Source organism: Rhinolophus sinicus, linkage group LG06 (genome assembly GCF_036562045.2).
Source record: "Rhinolophus sinicus isolate RSC01 linkage group LG06, ASM3656204v1, whole genome shotgun sequence".
Taxonomy (NCBI): Eukaryota; Metazoa; Chordata; class Mammalia; order Chiroptera; family Rhinolophidae; genus Rhinolophus; species Rhinolophus sinicus.
In genome coordinates this window covers 155,477,345-155,491,018 of record NC_133756.1, presented here as the reverse complement: position 1 = coordinate 155,491,018, position 13,674 = coordinate 155,477,345, and the positions used below count along the sequence as shown (strand labels likewise).

The 13,674-nt window shown below is 48.9% G+C and overlaps 1 protein-coding gene across 3 annotated transcripts; it reads left to right on the top strand.

Moving 5' to 3' along the window:
• The first annotated feature begins 2,964 nt into the window (after window positions 1–2,964).
• On the top strand, window positions 2,965–13,352 carry UBE2L6 (ubiquitin conjugating enzyme E2 L6). 3 transcript variants are annotated; one of them, XM_074336413.1, is made up of 5 exons: window positions 3,053–3,109; window positions 7,166–7,261; window positions 8,364–8,397; window positions 10,892–11,078; window positions 12,471–13,352. In XM_074336413.1, exons 2-5 carry the CDS (start codon window positions 7,185–7,187, stop codon window positions 12,620–12,622), a joined length of 450 nt encoding a protein of 149 aa, XP_074192514.1. In that variant the 5' UTR covers window positions 3,053–3,109; window positions 7,166–7,184; the 3' UTR covers window positions 12,623–13,352. The 3 variants fall into 3 exon arrangements, with proteins under 3 accessions (XP_074192517.1, XP_074192516.1, XP_074192514.1); XM_074336416.1 differs by lacking the exon at window positions 8,364–8,397 and having other exon boundaries at window positions 2,965–3,109; XM_074336415.1 differs by lacking the exons at window positions 7,166–7,261; window positions 8,364–8,397 and having other exon boundaries at window positions 3,014–3,109.
• Window positions 13,353–13,674: the final 322 nt, after the last annotated feature.

Genomic DNA, 13,674 nt, shown 5'->3' with positions numbered 1-13,674 from the left:
AATGTATACACATTTTAGGAAAGGAAAACTATTAACATTGTAATAATAGATACCATAACAAAAGATGAATACAAGTCACGTTTGACTTCTGCAATTACAAGAGGTACTCAAAGTGGTTACCATCAGCGTCCAGGCACTTCTGATTACAGCGAACTACTGCTTGAGCAACGTTGACCAAAGTGTCCACTTGTATACATTTTTTTGGCACCCACGGTATATACTGGAGTCTATAAACACACAGCTGAGGTGCCATATTGTCTATGGTGTCTGAAAAGTATTTTTTCCCCAACTCTTTTTCAGATGGTCTCTGTCACCTCTGGCAACAACAAGAGCTGTCAAAAAGGAAAGTCCTGCCTCATCCAAGAGTAGAAGATAACAATTTTTCCCTGTGAAGTCCCTGGAAGGGTCCTGACCAGGAACAAAGCACTGTCACACCTTCCAGCCAGGTACACTTCCCTGTTTGCAAAGGCCACAGCCATCATGGGGCATGAAAAAGCCCTACCCTGGGGAAGAAAGGAAAAGAAAGGGTTTGAGAGATAGGAAGTTAGTAAGTGCAAAGAGACTCCAGAGCCGGGGATCCTTACAGGTTAGGCAGCTAAAAAAACAGATGAGGCTGGGCAGTCCAGGAAAAACACAGTGGTGAGGATGGTGGCAAACTGGGACCTGCATTCCTGCTCTAAAGGAGCAACCCTGACTAGGCTCCAGCCAACCATTGCCGTGAGGGGTTATTGCCAAGTCTCCTGTTTTTAGAGAATCCAGGAATACAAATTTTCATGCAAAAACCTTTCAGTTTTAAAGAAAGAATATTGTAAAATTTAAGTGTTATTGATTTTTGAAGAGGTAGTTTATTTACATGGTTCAAAAATTTGAAAGGAGGGGGCTGACCGGGTGGCTCAGGCAGTTGGAGCTCCAGTGCTCCTAATGCCGAAGGCTGCTGGTTCGATTCCCACATAGACCAGTGGGCTCTCAACCTCAAGGTTGCCAGTTCCACTCCTCGACTCCCGCAAGGGATGGTGGCTGTTCCCCCCTGCAACTAACAATAGCAGCTGGACCTGGAGCTGAGCTGCGCCCTCCACAACTAAGACTGAAAGGACAACTTGACTTGGAAAAGAACTGGAAGTACACACTGTTCCCCAATAAAGTCCTGTTTTCCTTCCCCAATAAAATCTTTAAAAATTTTTTTTAAAGGAAATGGGATTATAGTGAAAAGTGTTCCTCCCCATCCCATACCCAGTCACCTAGTTACCCTCCCCAAAGACCCTCACAGTATCTCGTATCCTTCCAGACATGCTACAGGCATACAGAGGCAAATACTATATTATTAGGACTATCACTTATTGTCCAAACATCAATTCATTACTCCTCACATTCATTATTATTAGCTCCATTTTACAGATGAGGGGATGGAGGCACCGACTGGTTAAGTAATTTGCTCAAGTTACTCAGCCAATAATAGTCTAGCTGGGACTGAATCCTGATTATTTATATCTGGGAATTACAATTTTCAAAGTTCCTCCACTTCTGTGAGCTGAGCCTGGCAGTGGCCCTGGGAAGCAGGTGGGAGGTTCCACAGCCCACCCAAGGCCATGTGGCACTGGGGTGCAGATGTAGAACTAACAAGAGTCCAGGGCTCTTTGGGACTCATTCTTACACACAGAGGTCTGCACTGTGTAAGAATATGAAGGCCACGCCCATGGGCCACCCAGCTGTGTGGGGGGTTAGGATCCATCCCAGGATGGGGAGGCTGGGCTAAATCCATGACTTTGAATTTACTCTGGGGATGCAGGATTTCTGTACGAGAAAGGAAGGTGCTGGACAGACTTTGTTCCACATTATGGAACTGCTTTCAGTTTCCATACATTGCACGTTTGCTTGTGCTGTCCCCTCATCTGGGAACACCCTCATCCCACGTGTTTACTCTAGCTAACTCACTATGCTTTGCAATTCACTTGGATTTTTTCTCTCCCAGGATACTTTTGCCCCCCTCTGAGGCTGCATCAGGTGACCCTCCTCCAGGCTCCCACAGCATCAGATGTTTCCCTGTATGTATCCTGTGCTTACCAGTTTGCATGAAAAATGCATCCATCCTCAAGGACAAGGAGCCCACTTTCTCATCGTGCTGTTCACTAAAGTCAGTGCCTGACACTCAGTATAGTACATGCATGCTAATGCCCCCCCAACTGTTTTTCCAATCCTCACATAATAGACACTTGACTATTAAATCTAATGAAGAACCCAAACACTAAAGCAAGAGCGAATGGGTCCAACAGCGCCTCCTTGCGGTGCTCTTCACCAAGCAAACCACCTGGGAGAAAGAAACGTCCTTGCATTTGGGCCACCGAAGGCTGAACCTCACAAAGGATCTCAAGCTGCCAGGGGAGGAGTGCTTGGAGGGCGTATAGTCTACGTCGTCCCTACCCATTTTTAGAGATGGGGCATTAGGCCCAGAGAGGGGAAATAACTTGTCGAGGGGGCTCCGGAAATTCGCTGGCCGCTGGCGTGTGTGTGTGTGTGTGTGTGTGTGTGTCTTTGGGCCGCGGACTGATGGTGGAGGCAGCCGAACGAACAGTCCGGGAGCTGCGTTTGCATAGCCAACATCCTGTACTGACTTAGGGAGACTGTGTGTTTGGGGCGTCGGGGAGAATGGGGTCTCCCTGCACGGCGTCCGGCGGTGGAGCGTCAACCAGAACCCGCGCTGGAACCAGAACCCGGATGGGTAGACGCCAGCCCTGCGCCTACGAGCGCTCACATCCTGGTGCACAGTGCCCCCCAGTGGGATACAGGGATCCGGCCATGTCGCGCGCTCCTACGCCTTCGGGGTCCTCCGACAAAAAGCGCGAGATCTGGGGACCCAAGCCCACCGCGCCGCGGACCAGGCCGGGGCCGGTACGGTCCAGCCCTCGGCGGCTCCCAGTGTCAGTCAAGAAGGCGGGGATCAGGTAGGTTCTGCCCCGGCGTGCGCACCAGTGAGCGGCGCGCGGGCGGGGCCCCGGGAGGTGGGGTCTCGGGGGCGGGGCGCCACCAAGCTGCCGGCCGGAGTACAGTGTCGCTGGAGTCGCTGGGTCCCACACTCCGCGCCGAGATGACGGCGAGCAAGCGGGTGGCGAAGGTAACTATGTGGACGACCCCTTTCTCCCGGCTCCTCTCGCTTTTCCCACCTCCTCCTCCCTCCTCGCTCTCCCGGACTCCGCTTCAGCATTTGTTTGTCCGGGTTGCGGGGCTGGCTGAACCCTGTTATCCCCGGCCCCTCCCAGAGGAGGAGTGGGTCTTCCAGGGGGGCCAGAGCTGGAGTTTTGGGGGGCGAGGGCATGTCCGGCGGGGGTGTCGTTGGCTCCCGGAGCTGCGCTGGGGATGCGGATGAGCCCGTTCCCTCAAACTGGTTTCAGTTTCTTTTCTCCTGCCAGAAACTTGTGATAACAATTGCTTGCGTCTCAGGTGATCAAGGGTTTCAGGAGCCAGGCTTTCTACTGGGGGTGGGGGTGGGGGTAGGAGTGGGTGGGGGGCGAAGGTGGGTGGGTTATGAACAGAGATAACCAGGACAAGGTCCTTGCCTTGGAATGGCCGAGGACCCACCCTTTAATTTGGTACCTACATTATAGAATCCTGAGAAGTCTGGATGCTGAGTAGGAGTCAGGAGAAAAGTTCCCGGGGTTTTCCAGGGAGGAAAAGCTGCCAAGGCAGACCAGGAAGGTGTCCCGGAGTAGGTGTGTGCATTCATTCATTCTACAAGTGTTGAATGCCTGCCTACTGTGTGCTGGCTCCTATTCTAGGCAGAGATTAGCAAAAATCCTGCCCTCGCTGAGCTTTCTTTCCAAATAGGGACACAATTTGAAGTGAGGTTTGGAAGGATGGGGAGGGGAGGATTTTCCCCAGGAGGTGGGAAAACCCAGGGTGTTTGCAGGGCTGGGGTATACCGAGCAGATGGAGCTAGATGGGGAAGGAAGAGCAATCTTAGTGAAGTGGGTCTGACGTCCCCCAGACTTTGAATCTCTGAAAAGTGCCCCTCCAATGTGCAGGGTGCTGGGGACAGAGTGAGAGGGGTAAAAGGGAGTGCCTGCTGTCCTCAGCCTCTGAGAAGAAGATGGTCCCATACTGGGGCACCCAGCGCAGGCGCAATCCAGAACTGGAGGCTGGCAGCAAAACAGGGCAGAGAGTCTTTCCAGTCAAACTGGAAAGAGCTAGGAGCCAGTATTTGGTATTTATCCCACTGGCACAATTAAGTGACAAGCCATTTACATTACTTATTTCATCTTACTCTCACAGCAACCCTGTGAGATAAGTCATATACCCCCATTTTACGGATGAGGAAATTGAGGCTCAGAGAGAATGAGTTAGATGTCATGGTCAGCCAGTAGGGAGTGAGGGAGCTGGGATTTGAGTGGCCTCTCTACTTTCATTTTCTGTTCCTCTGTGTCAGGTGATTTCCTCACAGGCTTCAGGAAAGAACTGTGTGTCCTCACTGGGGTTTCAACATCCTCAGACTTGGGGAAAAGTTGGCAGAACACATCTATAACTGATAAAGTCCAAGTGTTCCCTGTTACAGTAAAATCGGGAAGTGTTCATCCCACAGCTTCTTCATTCAACCTTGGCCTTGCCAAAGAGACGCAGGTGATATTGGAACTAGGACCTGAAGTAGCAGATGCTTCTAGTTTGGGGTAAAGATAAATGAGGGTAATGTCTAACCTCTATTCTGTACACCTGAAACTAACAGTATTTTTTTTTTAATTTTATTGGGGAATACTGGGGTACAGTGTGTTTCTCCAGGGCCCATCAGCTCCAAGTTGTTGTCCTTCAAGGTAGTTGTGAAGGGCGCAGCTCAGCTCCAAATCCAGTTGCCGTTTTCAATCTTAGTTGCAGGGGGCACAGCCCACCATCCCATATGTGAATTGAACTGGCAACTTTGTTGTTGAGAGCTCACGCTCTAACCAACTGAGCCATCGGCCGCCCCTCTGGAAACTCAGCGGCAGCTCATTGTCTTCAATCTAGTTGTGGAGGGCACAGCTCACTGGCCCATGTGGGAATTGAACGGGCAATCGTGTTGTTCAGAGCTCGTGCTCTAACCAACTGAGCCACTTGGCTGCCCCGAAACTAACATACTGTCGTGCGGGGAGTCAGGCGGGGGACCCTGCTCACTGCGCCATTTGTCTTGAGGGGCGTCCTGCGGGGTCTCTGGTCCCACTCCCCACATAAGAACGCAGGACATGGTGAGGCCAAAAAGGAACACCACGGAGCCATAGATAGGGGAGTCATACTACTATATTCTCACTGGCTGCTGGGTTGGAGAAACAGGAAACAGGAGCCATACAATTCTCAACCCTCACTGCACCGCTTGCAGATTCAGCCACCATCTTCTTGCTAGCCCCCATTCTCTGCCAGCATAGCCACAGCAGTTACACTAGTGACCAGTGGCTCACTGGTTACAGCTGATGGCCAACAAGCCACAGCTGATGGCCATCCAATCACAGTTGATGGCCATCCACCACCTGAGCCAGCACCTGTCCACGTGAGGCCGAGAGCCTGGAAACTGCTTTCTGGGGCTCTGTCCCCACACATACTATTGAATGTCACCTGTAATTGAGGAAAAAAAAGATAAATGAGGGTCATAGAATATACTCTGGGCAGAAGACGCAAGAAGCAGTTTGTTGGTATGAACAGAGATGGAGTATGTGCTAGAAGCTAGGAACGGGGGACAGGGTGTGTTTATATGTGGGGCCGTAGAGAAAGTTTAGGCGGTCCACAGTGTTAAAGGACCCCTCCCCAACCACGGAACGGCTGTGGGAAGCTTCGTCTTTGCCTTTGTTTATACCAGTGTCCCTCAACCTCATCACCATTGACATTTTGGGCCAGATAATTTGTTGTAGGATGTTTATGAGCATCCCTGGCCTCTACCCACTAGATGCTAGTAGCATGCTCCCATTTGTGACAACCAAAAATGCTTCTAGATAGTGCCAAGTGTCCCCTGTGGGGGTAAAATTGCCCCCAGTAGAGATCCACTGGTTTACAACTATTTGGTGTTTCAGAGGATAAGACCTGCCCTTGAATATCTTTTAATCTTGTAATTGCCCCCCGTCAATAAAAAGAGGCCTGTTGTTCCACAGGATGGACTCTGGAAGGGCTCCTTAGTCAAATACGTTTGGGAAGTACCGCATGCTGTGGGCTCACGTCTGGGAGATTCATGATACACAATAGCATGTTAAATAAAGACTTTGGAAAGTCCTATAGTAAAGAAAGCTGTTTAGCTAATGTTTCCCAATGTACTTGACCATGGGACCCTTTTCCTGTAATAACTATTAACCTTGCCTGTATAGTACACACTTATGCACATTTACTCTGACCGGGCCCTTTGTCTTGGTTCCTCTCCCATTTCTGCATGGTGGGCTTTTTTTTATTCCGCGTGGCTCAGCTCATTGTCACCCTCCACGAAGCCTTCTTGTTGCCTTCTCCTTTCCTTCCCCATTATGTCTGCACACATTGTCCGCATAACCACATTCCTGTTTCCACCATTACTCCAATGAAGTTTCTGAGAGCTGGGCTCTGCCTTAGTCAAGTGTCCATAGAGGATGCTCAGGAAAGGGCTGATGGGAGAATTCCAGGTGATTGGGCCACATTTCTGGGAAGGTGGGTCACTCCTGTCCCCTTGTTTCTCTGCTTGGTGTATAGAGTTCTGCTCTGCTGTGGTGCATCTGAGTCATTGTCCTTCCCCAGCCCTGGACGGGAGGAGTCTGACAGGCATGGTTGATGTCTCTGCTGCCATGAGCACTGTAAGGGCATGTCATCATGCTGGGCACTCAGTGGATGCTATGGAAGGAAGGAAAGAGGGAGGGTATTAGGACCTTGTGACTCGCTAGGAAAAGGACTAGAGGACAGAGGTTAAGTGCCTTGGTATCAAGAGAAAAGGCTCCAAGGAGAGTTGACTTTCAAGTCCTTCACCTTCTGTATCCCCGTACCTCCAGAGCTGTGCTGAGGCTGACATCGGAGACGTCACTTACAGCACTCGGCACCAGGCATGACACATACTGAGTGCTCCAGGAATGGGGGCTCTGACTTTGCTGGCTTCTGTCTCCTAGGGTGTCCTGTGTGGGACTTGGCACAGCTTGTGCTGGGGCAGGGGACGGTGGCTGAAGTAGGGGAGACTAGCCAGTTGCCCCTCACTGTGCCCCCACAGGAGCTGGAAGATCTGCAAAATGAGCTTCCCGGGTACCTGCGGAACCTGGTCAGCGATGACGCCAACGTCCTGGTGTGGCACACACTCCTCCTTCCCGTGAGTGTCCCCAGGATCATGGCCTTGGGTCGAGATGACTGAGGCCAGGGGCCTGGGCAGGGAGGGTTAGGATGGGCGCTGCGTCTGTCATTGGCAGAGGGAGTCTCTCTCTGGAGTGATTGCTTCTGAGGTTGAGGCCAACTGACGAAAAAACTAAAAGACTTTTGGACTTAGCAGGAGATTCCTTCCTCAAACGGGTAGCTGCCAAACCCACCACAGAAGCTTCAGCAGACAAACGGCATCCAAAAACAAAAAAAGAAAAAAGATCTTTTGGATCTTTGTGAAAGGAGAAAGATAAACTTCCTTTTTCCCACAGTTGGTAGAGGGTAAAGAGTAGCTTCCCGAATTATGCCAACCTTGAAGTGTTATCCAGACATTCGTTATGTCAAGACCATTGTGATGCCGAGCTCTTGAACATGAGAGGCATCAGTAAAAGGTTGTCAAAATAATCATGTTTTCAAAAAAAGTTATTTTTCTTAAATATTTAAAATGAAAAAGGCAAAATATAAATGATAAATAATAAACATCAAATTTTAAGATTAAAATTATTTTACGAGAGCTGAGTTATCATTTGGTTGACTCTTGTGACATATGTTTATAAAAATTATTTGCAATTTTAGCATTCAGTGTCCATTGGAATTATGCTACCCACATTGCACCTAGACCTACATAGTCACAAATTTAAGAGTAATATTGCACAGTGTTCCTCAGCCAAGTACAGTTGTTGTGAATTCAGTGCTAATCTGAATACCTTCTGGGCCACAAATTGAAAGCAAGAAAATGGACTACTGGGAAACAAAATTTATTATATAAGAATCTATTGCGTTTATGCTATCAGAAAATAAAGACTTGATAAATTTTAAAAAAAAGTTTGTTAGAATATAGCGTATTTCATCCCATACCCTGAAGGGGTCAGGGATAACGAACACAAAAATGAGTGAACTGAACTGAGAATATTTTCTTCAAGAGGGGATTCTCCAATGATATTAGTGCTTCATTATATTGGAGTAGTGCTGTTCAAATGTCAAAGCTCACAGATAAGATGCAAAAATCTTTTAGCTTTTTCTGAGGCTGCACCCTTGGCCTTGTCTCTGCTTCCCAGGTCCCAGCCCCTTCTGGTTATCAGGGACAAGAAGGTGAGATGTTTTATTTATCTTTGCAGTGGTTGCCCCGTCTCTTATTTCAGACACACCCAAGACCATAACGGTTTCTGTTTTGCCTTCTGCTAAGGAAGAGGCATTCTCTTAAAACCTTGACTCCGTGCTTAAATGCATGTCATTCTGGCTGTCTTTTTCCTGTCTTCTCAGTAACAAAGGTTCTGAAACGATCTGGAACTTTACAACCAGCCTGGAGGCCACTGTGGTCTGTTCTGGGTCACCCAATTTCTGGGGTTCCTCCCTTCTAGTGTGTAGTGTAGTGCTCATGGGTGGGGACGTGAAGTCCACAGCGCTGGGTTCCTATCCCAGCACTGTCACTGTGGCCCTGGGCAAGTCACTTACATACATTGAATTTGAGTTTCTTCATCTGAAAATGGAGATGCTGATAGTTGTAAGTTTTCCTAATAGTTGTCATCATAGCTGACATATATGTAGTGCTTGCCATGTGCCAGGCCCTGTTCTAAGCCCTTAGCATAAATTAACTCATTTAATCCACACATAAGCCCCATGCAGAAGTCTGTTATTATTCCCATACAAGAGTACAGAGAGGTTAGGTTACTTGCCTAAGGTCACACAGCTAGTGAGTGGCAGGGACAAGATTCACACCCAGGGAAGGTGGCTCCAAAGTCCCTATAACCCCTGTAACCACACGGCCTCATGAGCTGTGTGTCATACCCTTAGCACAGAGTAGGTGTTCAAAGTTTGGAGAGTTTCCTGCTGGGTCCTGGCAGCCCCCACCCCTTGGTCACTCCAGCCCCTGAGTGAGTTATTTATTTATATCATGGTAAAATACACAGTATTTACCATTTTAACCATTTTTAAATGTACGGTCCAGTGGCCTAAGCACGTCCACATTGTTGTGCGCCCATTACCACCCTCCATCTTCAGAACTTTGTCGTCTTCCTGAACTGAAACTGTCCCCATTAAACACTCGCTTCCCATTCCTCCTCCCCACCAGCCTCTGGAAACGAATCTTCTATTTTCTGTCTATGAATTTGACTGTTCTAGGTACCTCACATAAGTGGACTCATACAAAATATTTTCTTTTTTGTCTTGCTTATTTCACTTAGCATCGTGTCTTCAGATTTCATCTGTGTTGTGGCATGTATCGGAATTTCCTTCCTTTTTAAAGCTGAATAATATTCTGTTGTATGTATATGCCGCGTTGTGCTTATGCAGTCATTCGTCGGTGGACATTTGGGTTGTTTCACCCTTTTGGCTATTGTGAATAATGCTGCTATGAACATGGGTGTATGAATATCTCCTTGAGACCCTGCTTTCAGTTCTTTTGGGTAGATACCCAGAAGTGGAATTCCTGGGTCATGTGGTAATTCTGTGTTTAATTTTTTGAGGAACCACCATATGGTTTTCCACAGCGGCAGCACCATTTTGCATTCCCAACCCCCTGAGTTCTTATGATTTCCTAAATTTTGTCCATTCCTTGCCCCCAATAATTATGTTCTCCTGCAGTTGCTAACAGCTCCCAACAGAGGATATCTGTCTTTCTCCTCTTCCGTAATTCTCAGGAAGACTTTAAAGCTGCGATGACCATTTGTGACAACATGGGTGGACCTTGAAGGCAGACCAAGAAAGGCAAATACTGTATGATCTCACTTATATGGGGAATCTGAAACAAAACAAGAACTTCTAGAAAAAGAGGTCAGACTTCTGGTTACCAGAGGCAGAGTGTTGGGAGGGGGGAGAAATGAGGAAGGTGGTCTAAAGATACGAAGTTCCAAATGTCTAACCACTATACTGTCCTCTTGAAACTAATATAAAATAATATTGAATGTCAATTGTAATTGAAAATTTAAAAAAATTAGAAAAAAAGATACAAAGTTCCAGTTATAAGATAATTAAGTACTAGGGATGCATGATATGTAGCCAAGTGGTCATAAGAGTAAATCCTAAGAGTTCTTATCACAAGGAGGAAATTTATTTTCCTTCTTTCCTTTCTTTTTATTGGATCTATATGAGGAAATGGGCATTAGCTGAGCCTGTTGTGATCATTTCACAATACATGTAACTGAAACCATCATGCTATACGCCTTACACTTATACGGTGATATATGTCATTTATTTTTTAACAAAACTGGAAAAAAAGTTAATTGTCAATGTAAAAAAAAATAGCTGAGATGGTCCTTATAGCTCACCTAGTCAAACTACCCATTTTTCAGATGAAGAAACTGAGGCCGAAAGATGGGAGGTGCTGGCCCATGGTCGCACCGCAAAAGTCCAGATCTGACATTTGTGACTCCCAGGCCAGTGTTCTTGTGTGATTCCAGTCTTCCACAAGTCCATGGCCCAGTTGCCAAATGAAAGCAGATCCATCTGTCCCCATTCATGATGCTTGTACAAGTGGAGCAGGGGATGCCTGGAACCTGGGCTGAGGGCAGGGAGGGGAATTGAGAAGGAGAACCCTCTGTTCAGAGCATCGCTGCCTCGGAACAGAACGGACCCTTCTGTTATACAGGAGGAGGCGCCCTACAACCACAGGGCCTTCAACCTGCTCATCAGCTTCCCCAAGGACTACCCGTTGAAGCCCCCCACGGTGACATTCACAACCAGGATCTACCACCCCAATGTGGACATCGACGGCCAGGTTTGCCTGCCCATCACCAGCAAAGAGAACTGGAAGCCTTACACCAAGGCCTACCAAGGTGAGGCTGGGCCTTGCCTGAAGGGAGGGGCTGATGCTGGATGGGGGCTACTGGGCTGATTTTGAGTTAGAAAAGCCTGAAAGAGAGGAGATAAAAGTTGTGGGTCTCAGCTGCACCTGTTGTCAGACAGAAGGGATGCCTCCTGAGATCCTGGGCTGGCTGACCTGCTCCTGCCTCTGTTCTTACACCTGGGTAGGTGTGACAGAGCAATGGTACCCAGTTCATGGGAGAGAGAAGCAGCTGCGTTGTAGAGGGAAGGGCTTGGGAGAGGAAGGCCGGCTGCTCAATCTGTGGACCCTGGTGAAGGATTGCTCCTGGCCAGGGCTCATTGCCCTAAACGACAGTTAAGGGGATTGGCCCCCAAATGATAAGACACTCAATTAAGCACTTTCGGCATTGTGCAAAGAGCTTCACACGCCAACTTCGTTTGATCCCCCCCAGCAACCCCATGAAATAGAGCTCTCATTGGCCCCATTTAATAGATGAGGACACTTGGGCATATGAGGTCATACAGATGGTGTGCGGCACAGCGGGGAGGTGAAGCCAGGCTCGTCCAGCAGAACTGTCTGCTGTAATGGGACTGTCCTGTCACTTGCACTGTCCAATTCTGTAGTCACTAACCATGTGTGGCTCTTGCACACTTGAAGTGTGGCTGATGCAACTGAGGAACTGAATTCCTAATTGTAGTTCAGTTTAATTGACTTAAACACAGACTCCCACCCATGGCTGGTGGCTACCATATTGGACAGTGTGGCTCCAGAGCCTTTGAGCATAATCAGCGTGCACTGCCCGTCCTGCCTCTGGACCAGCTCAGGAGTTTTTAACCCGGGAATAAGGATCCCGGGAGAGAGAGGCAGAGTGGTCCTTTGATGAGCTTCAGGGGGTCTGTGAAGGCTCTTAACTCAGAACTGCATGTGTGTGTGTGCGCACATGCCTGGGGAAGGGGACCACTGCCTTCACAGGTTCCCAAAGGCACCTGTGAAAGATTGAGAGCCACGGGGCACTCATGGTTTCCAGTTTTTAGCCTCAACCCTTTTTCCCAAGTATAAGTTTATTTAGAATCCTTATACCAAACAGAGGAGTGGTTCTTGTTAAAAAGGGATCTGGACTCAGCTACTCCCCTTATCTCACCGACCCCCATGATGGGAAGCATCTCTGAAGCCATGGAATGTAGTTGGAAAACCACTGATTAAACCAGTCAGGGCTTTGGGCAGCATCAGCCGGGAACGTGAGGGGCATTTGTTTTGGTTGTGGCGTCATCCTGAGGAAGCTCCTTGGGAGTTCCCTGAAAGAGTGAGCATGAAGTTTCAGGGGCTTCCGGGAGTGGGTAGCCGTCGCCCCCTTCCCAGATTTTTCTGTCCATGCTGATGCCCTGATCTGGCCTCTCCCCAGTCTTGGAGGCCCTCAACATGCTGGTGAATAAACCAGACCTGGACCAGCCCGTACGTTTGGAGCTTGCAGACCTCCTGATACAGGACCCATTGCTGTTCCACAAGAATGCGGAAGACTTCACCCTCAACTTTGGAGAGCCCCGGCCCTCCTAACTCTGCTTCTGCTCCTCCTCACTGGATCCTCTCTGTGTGATGGACACACAGACCTCATGGACTGGGGAGTAGAGTCCCTTGATGGCCCATTCCCTGCTCATTTTTTCCTTTTTTTTTTTTCCTTCTTAGGTTGTTTGTTGTTAGTTGTGTACGTGTGTGGTGTGTGAGGACCTAGTCCCAGGTTCACCTGGCCACAGGTGTGCTTTCTCACTCCCTTTCTCTGCCCCAGAGCCAGGCAGTTGAGCGAGGCATTTGAGGTTTGCAGAGTCACAGGCCAGCTCTCCAGCACCGTCTGATGTGGGGATCCTGGGCTCATTAGTTGCTCCATCTTAGAGACCCAGGGCACCTTCCAGGCCGGCTCCCAGAAATGAGGCCGGGAGCCAACCAGAATGCCCCTGGAGCCCAGGCATCGGGGTCAGAGGGGAAGTGGGCGGTAGCAGTGGGAGGCAGTCATGTTTGGGTGATTGGTCGATCCCGTGATTGAAATCAGCCAGGCTGCTGATAGATGTGTATAGATTTAGGGACTAAATCTTTCTTTTCTACTAATGAATCACTAAGTGACGAATCTGATCTCCATTCTGGGAATCTAACTACATACAGTCCCAGTAGGTTGCCCCTTCCTGGGGGCCAGGCTTTAGGCTGGGAGGAGTGACCCCTCAGCTTCTAGTCCACAGGGAGTCATGGAAATCATGTGTTTGTCCAGGCATTAAAGTCACAGATGAATCGTGGAGTCTGGCTCAGTGTTCATTGAGGGGGTAGGGTGGTTTCATCAGAAGAGGAGGCTGGGGATTTAGCTGCCATCTGCTAAAAGGTGTGGTGACCCTGCCTCCCATGCCTCAAGCTTCGTGTGACCCCAAACTTGGGGCCATCCTGGCCAGAGGGGCTGTCGACACATCCACAGGGGTAATATCCCCATTTTGTGGATGAGGCAAGCGAGGCACAGGGCACTTCAGTGGATTGCCAGGTCCCCTCAGAGTCCACACCTCCTGCCGCATGGCCAAGCTGGCTTATTTTGTTTTTGTGTTTTTGTGATAGGCTGTTCTCATCAGCAC